This window comes from Rutidosis leptorrhynchoides, chromosome 11 (genome assembly GCF_046630445.1).
Source record: "Rutidosis leptorrhynchoides isolate AG116_Rl617_1_P2 chromosome 11, CSIRO_AGI_Rlap_v1, whole genome shotgun sequence".
NCBI lineage: Eukaryota > Viridiplantae > Streptophyta > Magnoliopsida > Asterales > Asteraceae > Rutidosis > Rutidosis leptorrhynchoides.
The window spans coordinates 105,027,954-105,044,605 of record NC_092343.1 but is presented as its reverse complement, the minus strand read 5'-3'; the positions used below and the strand labels follow the sequence as shown (position 1 = coordinate 105,044,605).

Sequence of the window (16,652 nt, the reverse complement as noted above, 5' to 3'; positions counted from 1 at the left end):
GAAGAATTATTGACTATATTTTTTGAAGATTGAGGATTTAGTATCTATAGTGGTTTATAAGGTGTTTATGTTGGTTTACACGTGTTTTGAAGCTCAATTGTTAGCAAAGTTTATTCTAGTTCAAATTGTCGATTAACATCTTAAAGTTGGAGAGTTCCAAGATTTTTTTACATGGTGCACTTGATCAATCTTGAATTCGGGTAGTATTGTTAAAGAATGGTGAAGTTATGTGAAAAGTTGGCATTTTTGAAAAAGCTGCGCACCTGCACCGACACTGCCATATCTCACTCCATGAAACTCGGATTAAGGTGAATCAAAAGCCCATACATGCATAACTCATAGCTCTAAAACTTCCAATTTAATGTTTGTTAAGATAGTGAAATGGCACGCCACACAAAAGGCTGGCACGCTGCGCACTAAAGCATGATTTCAGACCAGTATTTGTTGCATGTTACTGCGCGCAATGAACTTTAGATGTGCCCTGCGCAAATTTCCTGGCGGGTTTTTAGGGTAATTTAAAGGTATTTAGGTCATCTTTCATCCCATCTTTGGTGTGGCCATTTTGGAGCTTCAAGAGGCAAAAAAGGGTGATTTTGGGAGACCTCCATCATCACCTAATCGATTCAATCATATAAGAAATGTGATTCAGTCTCTACATCGTCTCAAGATCATTATCCTAATCAGTTTATTTCTTGTTCATCTAAATATGAATTATTTCTATGATTTTGGTCTAATTGTGATTGCTAGCATGATTGTAGGTTAAATACTGTATGTTCATCTACGTTAAATACTATGTTGGATGTATTTTTATAATTTATTAACGTATGTATGATAGTTTATTGCTTGAACACATGAATATTCTTATTGATGCATTTTATTGAATTGATTGATAATTGTAATTGTCTAACTGACTAAGCACTCGTTGGCATCTGTTACATTTGTTCATTGAGTTCTAGTATATTGGTTAATTGATTATTGTTGTTGTCCAATTTAGTGATGTTTGTTGGAGTCTGTAACTTGTATTCAATTGATTGAACTGATTTAGGTACTTGTGCATTAACCGGACACGGTAATGAAATACTTCTTATAATTAGTTGATATAGGGGTTGATCGTGTGCAACGATTGTTGGCACGATTGTTGATTACAGTGAAAACTGTGTCACTATTCGAGTCTTTAAGTCAGTCAAGTTGACTAGCCACAATTTAGAGGTCTTCATTGACACGGAACCCTGCACAGTGTAATCTTGAATGTTGTGTTTACTCAAGAGAACTCGGTGAAGTGGTGAGTTAAATTTCATATAAATTTTAATTGATCACAACTTAATCTTAGACATCCAACATTAGTGAAGAAAGTTTAGGTGGAAATATTTCCATCTTATTGATTTCATATCTATCTTGTCTGTATGTTTGCTTGTTTATTCGAAAAGTACAAAAGTATTGCTTTTGCTTTATATCGATCTTGATTTGGCTAATCATTAAATAGCCAACCACCATTATATGCCATTGCCTTTATTTTAATTTCTTTTATTTAATTACATTTAATTAATAAACCTCAATTACGTATGAATTGTCCTAGGAACGATCTTAGATTTTACCATTTTATATATCACTACACGTTTGGGTACACTCCCCGTAAGTGTTTAAATATAATAACCTGTAATTTCCTTATATAAATTATAGACGTGATTTTACTCATCAAGGGTGTCTGTCAATTTGAGATTTTTCGTTATTTGTAATTTATTTGAGTCTTTTTATTTTAGGTATTTATTTGTTTTTAGATTTTAATCTGTTTAGTGTCAGTGCTTGTAATCGGTTTATTGTTTGTGTTTTTACAGGATTATAGGTAGTGCGTGCAACACACTCGATCTTCGGATTCTCTGCTCTTTTCGCCAGAATGGTTTTTTCGGGTGTGAGCAGATATAAGATTGAGTTTATTGAGTTTCTGTTTGTAGGTGCAACTAGTTCATCCGAGACATCACCATCACCTGAAATTGAGGGTCCTCTTTATCAACCAATTCCTCAAATGGCCGAAGAACAACCAACCAAGATAGCCAAGAGAAGGCCACTCGAACGGGCCATTGCAATGCCATCACTCAACATATGGTCAGAACAAAGTTTTATATAAAAAGGCCTATTCTCAAATGATCAGTAGTAAATTTCAGTTTGCTGGAGATCCAAGTGAGGATGCTAACAAACATATTCTCATTTTTCAGGAAATATGTGGTTTGTTTAAGTTGAAGGATGTTCAGGATCAGGTTATGTACCTTATGTTTTTTCCGTGGACGCTCACGGGGAAAGCACGAGCTTGGTTAGGAGGATTACCCGAGGGTACGATTACCACTTGGGATGGTTTGGTTGAGAAGTTTTCAGGTAAGTTCTTTTCAGCAGTGAGGCTTCATGTAACACCCCGTTTTTCCTTTGGCATGTTGCTTTGGTCGACGTATGAAGTCCAAAGGTGTGTATTCGATCTTTATTGTGTTTAACTTTAGCCACGTTTGTTTAATCTAGTCATAAAACGAAAAAGTGCCTGAAAACCAAAAATTACGGCCGCAATTTATGGCTTTACAGCCGCAACTTTTGAGCAGCTTGACATGTTTCTGAAAACAGCCAAGTTACGGCCGCAAATTTGTGGATTACGTCCGCAATATTGGGGATTACGGCGGCAATTTTGGGGATTACGGCCGCAATATTGGTGCTGGCAGGTTACGAATTTAACCTCAAATTTGGGGTTTTTAAGGGGCTAAATGGTCTTTTCACTTTGGGAACGGTTTGTAGACCACGAATGCAGATCCAATCTTATCTCTATCTCATTTTACACTCACACAAACACTCTCAACCATTTTTAGAGAGATAAACCCATTTTAGAGAGAGAGAGAGAGAGCTCGATTTGGGGAAGAAGAAGGTCGATTCGGGTGAAAGCTCAAGTGTTAAAGTTGTTCATCTCGTTCTTGGCTACATTTTGATAGTGTTGGTAAGTCCTAACTCCGAATTTCATTATTTGATTTGATATTCAAAGTTAGGGTTTGAACTTGATTTGTTGAGAAACCTATTTAAACTCATGAAGTGAGTTTGGTAATGCTAGTAATCGGGTTTTGTAGTGTCGTTAGTGGATTTTAGGTTGGTTGATGTTTTGGTAAAGTTTAAGGCTTGTAAATTGGGTATAATCACTAGTGTTAGTGAATATGGAAGTGTTGGAACCCATTTGGGTGTGTTCGAATTGACTAACTTTGAAATGGGTCAAAATTAGGGTTTATGGTCAAATTGGGCAAGGTAAGTGTTTAACACTTATGATTTTGGTTTAATTGGTGTATTAGGACCATTCTCACTTGTGTTAGTGATTATTTGTTAGTTTGGGCATGGTTTTTGCTTCGAAGTGCTTTTGGGTCGAAATTGCACTAAGTGCCAATATGGGTTGGTTTGTAATCCACCTTAATTGTGTTGTTTGTTATGTGATAAATGGAATAGGTGCTTTCCATTGGCGATTGCGATTTTGGTTTTGCATCCATCAAGTTTTCAAGGTGAGTGTAAATATAGTATATGCGTATGTATGTAAAGGATGGGTGCGGGTCGGTAGAGTGATCCTTGCTCGGATTCACTCTACATGTGATGGGAGGATGGATTCTTGAAATTTTGAGTCCATGTTGTACGCTTATGCGTTTTGGGTTACCACCCTTGGGGTAGTGAATCTTGGGAGTATACGGATTCACGTTGGCATGTCGGGCAAATCCCGTCATTGTTGATGACGTTGAGGAGATGAATCTCGGGTAGTGCGGATTCATGATGACTCGGGTAGTTTGGTCATCCTTATTGATGAGGTGGTGAATTTCGGGTAGTGCGAATTCACTAAGGCGCAGGTAGTTCAGTCAACCTCGGTTGTTGAGGCGATGAAGGTAGTGAATCTCGGGTAGTGCGAATTCACTAAGGCTCAGGTTGTTAGACCAATCTTCATTTGGTATTGGGTTTAGGTGTTGCGACCCGCCAAAATCGTCATTGACGGTGCCGCTAACTTAGGTCCCGTTGCGTGGTCATAGTCCCTATATGAGACGCGTTTGACTAAAATTATGTCGCATTCATTTGAAAAGTACAAGACTTGCAAAGTTTAGTTTACCAAACGGTTCGACAACAAGTTTAAGTTTACAAAAGTTATAAAGTATAAATGAAATAAACTTGCGACATAATATAAGTTGAAAAATAACGGTTGCTATAAATAGCGTAAGTATGTAAACAAAAGTTTGAATCCAAAGGTGCTATAAATAGCGTACCTACACCTTAAAAGAAATTTCGTCCCGAAATTTAGTTAGAAGTAGTAGTTGTTGGTTCTTACTCGAGATGTTGTGTTGCCGATTCCACGAATAAGTGAAGGTACGTCTTTGGGAATTTCAACGAACTTTGACGGTCGGGATTTTACGTTGGTTTAAAGTTTGGTTTCACGATTTATAGTTTCAACCGGTCCTCCTAGGAAGTGAAGTTTATCGTTGATAGTAAGTTCATCGAAGAGGATAACAAGTTCTTGTTTCGCAAGACACGCCTTTAAGTTTGATACACAGAATGTAGGATGAACGGAATTTGTTTGAGTTGGAAGTTTGAAGCGGTAAGCAACGGGCACAACACGCCCTAAGATTTCAAAAGGACTAAAAATATCGCGGATTTAGCTTTCTACGTTTCCGAAACGGACTACACCTTTTCAAGGTGTGACTTTTAACGTTACGCGGTTTCACACATGGAATTCGAAAGGTTTACGTCTAACATTGGCATAGCTCCTTTGGCGACTACGGGCCGTCTCGAGCCTTTCTCGGATTGGAACGATTTTAACGGTTACTCCATGAATGAGTCCGGGTTCGGTGTCTTGATTATCATTTACTTGGTTCTACAAAAGGAGAATGACGTTTCCGGTCATATAAGATTTCAAAAGGTGTGACGTTAAGACTTGAATGATAACCATCGTTGTAAGAGAATTTGGTTAAAGGCAAAAACTGTTCTCAAGTAAATTTGAAGTTGATAACGCAACTCGTATTATGGTTTCCAAGGTTTGAATCATGTGTTTGCTTGGTCCGTCGGTTTATGGATGATACGCGGTACCCATGTTTAAACGTGGTCCCGAGGCTTTTTGTAAGCCACTCCGAAATCTAGAAGTGAAACGAAGATCTCGATCCGAGACGAGGTACATTTCTTTAAGGTATATTCGAACAAGTTTGTTAGGACTTGAAAACGTTTGTTGGAACAGGTTTCTGTTTCTCAAGAATTTCGCGCCACGGAAGATTTATCGGTTTCCGAAAACGTTCGTTAGGAATATTCCCCCTCGTGGTGAATACTAGTATAATGTGAAGAGTCTCTCTCTCTATTGAGAATTTAGGTAAAAGATTTCCTTAAACGGAAGTACGAGTGTAATGCGAGAGAAGTTTCCGCCTCGATGTGAGCATACCAAACATTTTGTAGTTCGTCAATAAAACTGCGCGAAGACGAGATAGTATACACGTGTATCATATGTTTGAAGTCGAAAGAATTTGTCATTCATTCGGAAGCATAACTATGGTTCGACAATAATCGACGATGTGTCCCGGGTATGGTTGTTATCAGTATTCTCGGAGTTTTCGGATGTTCAAACAAGAAAAATGAAATCATGTACATGGCACATGGTGGTGATTAGGTTTATCGAGTCCAACCACCATAACGTGTCATTAGAACTTTGGTATGACTTACTATAATATAACCACGTTGATCGAGTGTCGCTATATTATACTAACTCATACCTCCATTCCCACATCACTCCATAGACTCAAGTTCGTATAATCGTGAAGATTTAAAATGAATAAAGTGTAACGACGTCTCTAACGTGACTTGTATTGAATCGAAAGAATTAGTGTAACTCTAAAGAAGCGTTCCCCGAGGGAAGTGTATAAATTATTGTTCACGTCAATGCGGTTCAAGTCAAACAATAATGTATTCCGGTACGAGAAGTGTTACGAATCATGATAACGAATAGCACGCAACCGTAGTGATAAATAGTGATGACGATACTCACCTAGAGTAGTGATGGTAGTAACAAGAAGTGGTAGATAGAAAGGAACACCGGTGTGACACCAACATTAAGTTGAAATGGTGGCGAAAAACAATTTGGGAGACAGAGTTCCCGAACAAGTGTGACTAATGAAGTCGTCATCATCCTTACGCGTATGAATCATGAATTTACATGTGTTGCCAGAATGTGTAAAATACGGGTTCGTATGATGAAAGTTTGGTACCATTAAGAAGTTTGCCTAAGAATGATTCAAGTATAAATGCACAAGTAGTCAAGTAAGTGGTATCTATAGCAAATGTATGTCAGAATGCAATGGCTAACTATCCGGTTGTAGTCTAGATTCACTAATGCGTCCTAACGACTCTGTCAGACACACTAATGCATATCCTAGATCCCTACAACCAACGCTCTGATACCATCTATGGCGACCCGCCAAAATCGTCATTGACGGCGCCGCTAACTTAGGTCCCGTTGCGTGGTCATAGTCCCTATATGAGACGCGTTTGACCAAAATTATGTCGCATTCATTTGAAAAGTACAAGACTTGCAAAGTTTAGTTTACCAAACGGTTCGACAACAAGTTTAAGTTTACAAAAGTTATAAAGTATAAATGAAATAAACTTGCGACATAATATAAGTTGAAAAATCACGGTTGCTATAATTAGCGTAAGTATGTAAACAAAAGTTTGAATCCAAAGGTGCTATCACTAGCGTATGTATGTATGTATGCTTGACCCCAAGTAAGAAATCATAGTGTATGCAAGTATGCTTGACCCCAAGCAAGTATGAGTGTACGCGGAAGCATGTATCAAATAGCCAAGTATGAACCTGAGAAACATATAGAAAACTGTCAACGAAAACGTTGGTGAAATCATAGGTGTTTTAGTACATGTTGTATTTGAACCACAAGATTTAATATAAGATGATTATCAAAATCATTTGCATTCCAAAGTTTTTGTTTGTATCGCGGGCACCCAATTATCAAACTTAACTGTTTTGCACCCTTTGCGTAGTGTTAGAACATACACTATACACGAAAATATATTTCATCCGCTAACGGTAGCGAACCGTCCGAATGAGGCTCGTCAAGCCCATGTGATCACATAATATAAGTTCTCGTTTACACCCTGCAAGTGTAACTAATGATAATTTAATTGAGGATTTTTGTTCAAACCCGTACGTGGAATGTTCGTTTTCGTACTTGTGTTCAAAGTGTAAAAGTATGATACGTATATGTTTCTCATCCCATAGTTTAAAGCATAAAAGTTGTTGAAAGATGGGACTATGATCTCACCTCGAGTGCACGAGTATAAATGTACTTCACAAAGTAAACGTGTGCATGAAAGTTGCTTAGCCTTGACCTAAACAAGTAAGTTGTATCAATTAACCGGTTACGACACAAGGTCGGGCGAAATGTGTTCGATTAGTCCTATGGCTCGTTACGACTTGATTATGTAGCATGTGAATCACGTTGTCAAGTTTCATGCGAGAATCAAGTATAAAATACGATTAAAACGATTGCATAAATGTTTGGTTAAGTTTGACTAAAAGTCAAACTTAGTCAAAGTCAAAATCAACGGGGTCGGGTCGGGTATCCGACAATTTTTCCACGATGAGAAAGTATATATAAGCATGTTGGCCAAGTTTCATGTTAATCGGAGTTACGAGTAAGCGGGGGTGAAAACGTGAAAAACAAAAGAATTTGGGACAGTCCAGAATGGCGCGCCGCGCGGGGTTTTGGCGCGCCGCTCCATTTCTCGGTTCAGCAAGTCTGGCAGTTTTCAAGTGTTCCAAACGAGCCAAACTTCAAACAAACATAATTTACGAACCCTAAACACTTAAAATGCGTATCTTATATCGTTGGAAAGGTATTTTGACAAGGAATACAACTAACCCCTTTTCATCAAGTAAAAACATCATTTACAATAGCCGAAATCTCGTCAAGTGATCATTAAATGTTCAAAATCATCGTTTCAAGTTTACAAAATGCATTTTAAGATTCGGGAATCCAATTCACACATATGATATGCCGTTTTGAAGGTAATGAAACATACATTACAACTAAACACTTACTAATAACATTTCATGGCATTCGAAACATCAAAAGTTCGTTTTAAGTCTATCAAACCCTAACCAAATTCACAAAAATCAATAATCATGTTCTTGAAGTTTTCTTACTCAACCTACGCATCAAAACGAAGCTAGTGATACTAGTAACACAATTAAATCATAAACTTTAACAAATTAACAACATTAACTCATCCAAAATCAAAGATTAAGCACACCCATTTCAAATGTTCAAACTAGTTACTCAAAACAACGAATCGAGCAAACAAAACATATATTCATGTTATACACGAGCCATAGACACTAACTAACACCATTTCAAGTCAAAAATAAGAATTTAGAGAAATCTATAGTTTTAGAAATGTTACCCAAACTTGATGAAATTGGTACCAAAATGTAGAGGATGAAGAGAGGATCACGAAAATGTAATTTGTTTTGATGTTTGCTTCTTGATTCGAATTTAGATGAAGATTTTGTGAGTTGGGTGTTTAAGTTCATAAAATAGAAGTAGAGGGAAAATGGGAAGGTGGAGGATGGAGTGAATGAATGGTGGAGAGTGGGGTTTGACTAGTTGACCTAGTCAACTAGTTAGGCCCCTTTGCAACTTTGGTCCCTCAAGTTTCAAAGCGGGTGCGGGAATTAACCGAACGAATATTTTAAATGTGCTAAGTAAACGAGAGATGTTATAATCCAATAACGGGAATATCAAGAACATTAGTTAACGAAGGACACGAATTTAGATAACGGAAGATATTATCTAAAAAAAATAGACGGTGTTAAAATAAATTTAACGGAAAATCGCGGATTTAGCTTTCTACGTTTCCGAAACGGACTACACCTTTTCAAGGTGTGACTTTTAACATTATGCAGTTTCCCACATTGAATTCGAAAGATTTACGTCTAACATTGGCATAGCTCCTTTGGCGACTACGAGCCATCTCGAGCCTTTCTCGGATTGGAACGATTTTAACGGTTACTCCATGAATGAGTCCGGGTTCGGTGTCTTGATTATCATTTACTTGGTTCTACAAAAGGAGAATGACGTTTCCGGTCATATAAGATTTCAAAAGGTGTGACGTTAAGACTTGAATGATAACCATCGTTGTAAGAGAATTTGGTTAAAGGCAAAAACAGTTCTCAAGTAAATTTGAAGTTGATAACGCAACTCGTATTATGGTTTCCAAGGTTTGAATCATGTGTTTGCTTGGTCCATCGGTTTGTGGATGATACGCGGTACCCATGTTTAAACGTGGTCCCGAGGCTTTTTGTAAGGCACTCCGAAATCTAGAAGTGAAACGAAGATCTCGATCCGAGACGAGGTACATTTCTTTAAGGTATATTTGAACAAGTTTGTTAGGACTTGAAAACGTTTGTTGGAACAAGTTTCTATTTCTCAAGAATTTTGCGCCACGGAAGATTTATCGGTTTCCGAAAACGTTCGTTAGGAATATTCCCCCTCATGGCGAATACTAGTAAAATGTGAAGAGTCTCTCTCTCCATTGAGAATTTAGATAAAAGATTTCCTTAAACGGAAGTACGAGTGTAATGCGACAGAAGTTTTCGCCTCGATGTGAGCATACCAAACATTTTGTAGTTCGTCGATAAAACTGCGCGAAGACGAGATAGTATACACGTGTATCATATGTTTGAAGTCGAAAGAATTTGTCATTCATTCGGAAGCATAACTATGGTTCGACAATAATCGACGATGTGTCCCGGGTATGGTTGTTATCAGTATTCTCGGAGTTTTCGGATGTTCAAACAAGAAAAATGAAATCATGTACATGGCACATGGTGGTGATTAGGTTGATCGAGTCCAACCACCATCACGTGTCATTAGAACTTCGGTATGACTTACTATAATATAACCACGTTGATCGAGTGTCGTTATATTATACTAACTCATACCTCCATTCCCACATCACTCTATAGACTCAAGTTCGTATAATCGTGAAGATTTAAAATGAATAAAGTGTAACGACGTCTCTAACGTGACTTGTATTGAATCGAAAGAATTAGTGCAACTCTAAATAAGCGTTCCCTGAGGGAAGTGTATAAATGATTGTTCACGTCAATGCAGTTCAAGTCAAACAATAATGTATTCCGGTACGAGAAGTGTTACGAATCATGATAACGAATAGCACGCAACCGTAGTGATAAATAGTGATGACGATACTCACCTAGAGTAGTGATGGTAGTAACAAGAAGTGGTAGATAGAAAGGAACACCGGTGTGACACCAATAGTAAGTTGAAATGGTGGCGAAAAACAATCTGGGAGACAGAGTTCCCGAACAAGTGTGACTAATGAAGTCGTCATCATCCTTACGCGTATGAATCATGAATTTACGTGTGTTGCCAGAATGTGTAAAATACGGGTTCGTATGATGAAAGTTTGGTACCATTAAGAAGTTTGCCTAAGAATGATTCAAGTATAAATGCACAAGTAGTCAAGTAAGTGGTATCTATAGCAAATGTATGTCAGAATGCAATGGCTAACTATCCGGTTGTAGTCTAGATTCACTAATGCGTCCTAACGACTCTGTCAGACAGACTAATGCATATCCTAGATCCCTACAACCAACGCTCTGATACCATCTATGGCGACCCGCCAAAATCGTCATTGACGGCGCCGCTAACTTAGGTCCCGTTGCGTGGTCATAGTCCCTATATGAGACGCGTTTGACCAAAATTATGTCGCATTCATTTGAAAAGTACAAGACTTGCAAAGTTTAGTTTACCAAACGGTTCGACAACAAGTTTAAGTTTACAAAAGTTATAAAGTATAAATGAAATAAACTTGCGACATAATATAAGTTGAAAAATCACGGTTGCTATAATTAGCGTAAGTATGTAAACAAAAGTTTGAATCCAAAGGTGCTATCACTAGCGTATGTATGTATGTATGCTTGACCCCAAGCAAGAAATCAGAGTGTATGCAAGTATGCTTGACCCCAAGCAAGTATGAGTGTACGCGGAAGCATGTATCAAATAGCCAAGTATGAACCTGAGAAACATATAGAAAACTGTCAACGAAAACGTTGGTGAAATCATAGGTGTTTTAGTAAACGTTGTATTTGAACCACAAGATTTAATATAAGATGATTATCAAAATCATTTGCATTCCAAAGTTGTTGTTTGTATCGCGGGCACCCAATTATCAAACTTAACTATTTTGCACCCTTTGCGTAGTGTTAGAACATACACTATACACGAAAATATATTTCATCTGCTAACGGTAGCGAACCGTCCGAATGAGGCTCGTTAAGCCCATGTGGTCACATAATATAAGTTCTCGTTTACACCCTGCAAGTGTAACTAATGATAATTTAATTGAGGATTTTTGTACAAACCCGTACGTGGAATGTTTGTTTTCGTACTTGTGTTCAAAGTGTAAAAGTATGATACGTATATGTTTCTCATCCCATAGTTTAAAGCATAAAAGTTGTTGAAAGATGGGACTATGATCTCACCTCGAGTGCACGAGTATAAATGTACTTTACAAAGTAAACGTGTGCATGAAAGTTGCTTAGCCTTGACCTAAACAAGTAAGTTGTATCAATTAACCGGTTACGACACAAGGTCGGGCGAAATGTGTTCGATTAGTCCTATGGCTCGTTACGACTCGATTATGTAGCATGTGAATCACGTTGTCAAGTTTCATGCAAGAATCAAGTATAAAATACGATTAAAAAGATTACATAAGTGTTTGGTTAAGTTTGACTAAAAGTCAAACTTGGCCAAAGTCAAAGTCAACGGGGTCAGGTCGGGTATCCGACAATTTTTCCACGATGAGAAAGTATATATAAGCATGTTGGCCAAGTTTCATGTTAATCAGAGTTACAAGTAAGCGGGGGTGAAAACGTGAAAAACAAAAGAATTTGGGACAGTCCAGAATGGCGCGCCGCGCGGGGTTTTGGCGCGCCGCTCCATTTCTCGGTTCAACAAGTCTGGCAGTTTTCAAGTGTTCCAAACGAGCCAAACTTCAAACAAACATAATTTACGAACCCTAAACATTTAAAATGCGTATCTTATATCGTTGGAAAGATATTTTGACAAGGAATACAACTAACCACTTTTCATCAAGTAAAAACATCATTTACAATAGCCGAAATCTCGTCAAGTGATCATTAAATGTTCAAAATCATCGTTTCAAGTTTACAAAATGCATTTTAAGATTCGGGAATCCAATTCACACATATGATATGCCGTTTTGAAGGTAATGAAACATACATTACAACTAAACACTTACTAATAACATTTCATGGCATTCGAAACATCAAAAGTTTGTTTTAAGTCTATCAAACCCTAACCAAATTCACAAAAATCAATAATCATGTTCTTGAAGTTTTCTTACTCAACCTACGCATCAAAACGAAGCTAGTGATAATAGTAACACAATTAAATCATGAACTTTAACAAATTAACAACATTAACTCATCCAAAATGAAAGATTAAGCACACTCATTTCAAATGTTCAAACTAGTTACTCAAAACAACGAATCCAGTAAACAAAACATATATTCATGTTATACACGAGCCATAGACACTAACTAACACCATTTCAAGTCAAAAATACGAATTTAAAGAAATCTAGAGTTTTAGAAATGTTACCCAAACTTGATGAAATTGGTACCAAAATGTAGAGGATGAAGAGAGGATCACGAAAATGTAATTTGTTTTGATGTTTGCTTCTTGATTCGAATTTAGATGAAGATTTTGTGAGTTGGGTGTTTGAGTTCATAAAATAGAAGTAGAGAGAAAATGGAAAGGTGGAGGATGGAGTGAATGAATGGTGGAGAGTGGGGTTTGACTAGTTGACCTAGTCAACTAGTTAGGCCCCTTTGCAACTTTGGTCCCTCAAGTTTCAAAGCGGGTGCGGGAATTAACCGAACGAATATTTTAAATGTGCTAAGTAAATGAGAGATGTTATAATCCAATAACGGAAATATCAAGAACATTAGTTAACGAAGGACATGAATTTAGATAACGGAAAATATTATCTAAAAAAAAAGACGGTGTTAAAATAAATTTAACGGAAAAACGCGAGATGTTACATTAGGGATTAACCTTGGGCGGTTTACACATTTGTTATATATATATATATATATATATATATATATATATATATATATATATATATATATATATAGTCGTATTATTGTGATGTAGCTAACCCTCCGGGTGTAGCTTGATGGCGTTGGTCTTATCGTTGTTGGTGTACTTACATTGTTGATTTATTAGCCTGTTGTATAGCGATCGTACAGTATGTTTAGATTAGCTTGCCTTTATGCTCGGACTCAGGTATGTGCTACTTTATTATTGTTGTGTGGTGTGTCCATTTTATGCATATATATGTATGTAGTATATTCTCACTCACTAAACATTAGCTTACCCTCTCGTTGTTTACATTTTTATAGGTTCGCAAGGTGGCGGCTTGGGTAAGCATGGGGACTAGTGCTTTGCGGGTTGCTTTAGAAGATTGTGCTTTAGACTTTTGATTAGGATTGGGTAGCATTCCCAATCACCATGCTCGGTTTTGTTGAAAAGTAAAATAGTCGGGTCAAGGTTTACCTTTTGGTTATGTCAAACGGGTCTTGGGTTGTATGCCCATTTTGTATTTCAACTTATGTAATGTATGTTTTAAAGTCGATTAAACTTACTATTGTAATGAAGATGTTTTTGGAAACATAATTGGGACCTAAATGTTGTAATTATTATTACGTTAAAAAGAAAAAAAATATGGGCCGGAATACGACGGGTTGGGTCGTTTCACTTCAATAGAATATTAATGTGTTTAGATAGAAGCCTACAGAAACACTTTATGAAGCTTGTACTCGGTTTGGTAAGACGTTGAGAGAGTGTCCACAGCACGGGCTAGACACCTTTCACAATGTCCAGATTTTTTTATAAAGGGTGTGATGTTGCCACCTGTATTTCTATTAATCAAGGTGCGGGTGGATCGATTATGGATAGACCGAGGAGGAAGCCTATGAAAAATATAGAGAAACAAGCTGAGTATTCCACGAGTGGCATTAAGAGAAAGTGGTGACCTGATCTTCTACAGTCGTGAGCAGCGGTGCTTTCGACGATTTTGGTTCTATTAGTTCTAAGTTGGAAGGTATCTAGGAATATGGAGAAACTGAACAAACAAATACATGCCATGAAGGTAGGATGTGATTTCTGCGTGGGTCTTAATTTGGGTAAAGACTGTGATGCGGGTTTGACCATCGTTCAAAAGGAGGAGATATCCTACATATCCCAACAGAATAATAACCAGTTATAGCGTAGGGGTCAGTATAACCATAACTTCAATAATCCTTACAGCCCGCAAGGTCAGAATCGGAATGACAATTTGAAGTTCATGAGATTTTAGATTGTGTCATATTTGATTGACCGCTTGAAAATAACTCAGATGGAAGCTTTGAAGGATGAACTCCTGAAAGCTGAAATATTATGAAATGAAAATAGGATATAATCAACGATTCTCGTAGTTTAAAGACTTTTAATAATAGAATTTAGGTTCCATTACGATTCTCATATATGCGATCAGGTATAAGCAGAACACCAAAAATCCTATGGATCGTTCGCCAACTCAAGATCCCTGTATGGAAGTGGGAGTACATAAGGGATTTTGTAACAAAGTTACCCTGAACCGAGAAGGGACACAACATGATCTGGGTGAAAGTTGATAGATTGACCAAAAGCACACAATTTTTGGTTGCACGTGAGACATCTTCACTTAATAAACTAGCTCAGTTGTATGTGAATGAGATTGTAGTTCGTCATGGGATACCGTTATCGATAGTGTCAGACAGAGACTCGAAGTTTGTGTCCAACTTTTGTCAGAGTCTACAACAGAATTTGGATACTTGTGTTAATCTCAGCACAACATATCATCCTCAGACAGATGATTAAAGTGAGCGTACTATTCATACTTTAGAGGATATGTTAAGAGCCTGTGTATTAGAGTACGGTGGATCGTGGGATTCTCATTTACCTCTGATTGAATTCGCCTACAACAACTCGTACCACTCTAGTATAAACATGCCACCTCATAAAATGTTGTATGGTCGCCGATGTAGAACTCCGACTTGTGTTTAGAAACTGGGGATAAACAATATGCGGGTCAAGAAATAGTAAAACAAACTACAGAGAAAGTAGTTATTGCGCGTGAAAAGTTAGAAGCTGCGAGAGATGTACGCAGATCCGCGCAGACGACCGGGTACCTTCGCGGTTTCGGTAAGAGAGGCAAGTTAGCACCAAGGTACATTGGGCCTTTTAATATTCGAAAAGTGTTGAATGATCAGACAGTAGTTTTAGATCTTCCTGCAGAGTTGGATGGTATTCACAATACATTTAATGTATGTTACCTCTGTAAGTTCAAAATACACGATGAAAGTCAAATTCTACCACTACAATATTTGAAAGTTGATATGAGTAAAAAGTTAGTGGAAGAGCCTGTTAAGATTGTAGGCCAGAAGATTACAAAGTTATGTCATAAGCAAATTCTAATGGTATTGATCGAGTGAAAGCATAGTTTAGTTGCCAACCTAACTTGGGAAACAGATGAACTGATGAGAACTCGTTACCCTTATGTGTTTGGCCTTGACCAGTTTCTGAGGACGGAATCTTCTTAAGGAGGGGGGGGTAGAGTTGTAACAACCTTAAATTGGCCTAGCGGTAAATGACCATTTTACCTTTCTCTTATATTAATTTACTAATTTATAATTATATGCTTATAACTACTTGATTGGTCAGTTATGTGCATTTTATGACAAGGGTCACAGAACATATTGGTTTGTTGAAATTGGACCTCGTTAGGACAGTTGAGGTGTCAAGATTTTAGATAACAGGTAAATACTCGTGTGTTGCATGGAAGAGGTTTTCTTCATGTGAAGAAACCCCTTTTGCTTTAAAACTTCTGCTTCTACTCCTTGCTTCCATATTCTAGAAACTTGACTCACACACATATAGAACCTAAGTTCCTATAAACCCCAATTCCCAAATATTGTGTTTGATCTAGTTTAAAAGCTGATTTTCATTTCTTGTGATTTCAGTGATTCAATAAGGTATTTTACAGCTGATTTCATGTGCAAATTTGAAGTGAAATCGTGATTTTTATTAGGTTTCGTACAAGAATGGAGTTTGAATCAAAACTAGCATTTGAAGGTGTTGTAAACACCAATTGTTGTTAAAAAAACATTTTCATATGGTCTTTATATGATCTCTATACCAGTTTTTGTGTCAAAACAGTGCAAAAATGATATTTTAGGTGAATTAGCTCGAAAACCTGCTAGTGCTGCTTCAAATAAACTGCATCCGTACGGATGTAGACTGTATCTGTATGGATGAGTCTTGCAACAGTATGGATGGGTGTAACCATACGGATATAGATATCATAGAATCATATGGATGGGATACCAATCCGTACGGGTGGGTCATGGATTCTTACGGATGATCCAGATCCGTACGGTTGGACATCAGCATATATAGTGTGTTTCATTAAATTATTTTTTAAAGCCGTTATGCTGTCTGTGTGTCTAATTTATGTTTAGAACACTGTTA

At 37.4% G+C, this 16,652-nt stretch overlaps 1 protein-coding gene across 1 annotated transcript; it reads left to right on the top strand.

Moving 5' to 3' along the window:
* Positions 1–14,756: 14,756 nt before the first annotated feature.
* Positions 14,757–16,439, top strand: LOC139874838 (uncharacterized). Its single transcript, XM_071862231.1, has 3 exons — positions 14,757–14,960; positions 15,170–15,601; positions 16,341–16,439. Exons 1-3 carry the CDS (start codon positions 14,757–14,759, stop codon positions 16,437–16,439), a joined length of 735 nt encoding a protein of 244 aa, XP_071718332.1.
* Positions 16,440–16,652: the final 213 nt, after the last annotated feature.

Bases quoted from the DNA above. Each gene is read 5' to 3' on its own strand.
- LOC139874838 (XM_071862231.1), top strand. From the start codon at position 14,757: ATGATCTGGGTGAAAGTTGATAGATTGACCAAAAGCACACAATTTTTG. The intron at 14,961-15,169 runs GTTAATCTCAGC...TCGCCGATGTAG, and splicing joins AACAGAATTTGGATACTTGT to AACTCCGACTTGTGTTTAGA. The intron at 15,602-16,340 runs GTATTGATCGAG...GTGTCAAAACAG, and splicing joins GTCATAAGCAAATTCTAATG to TGCAAAAATGATATTTTAGG.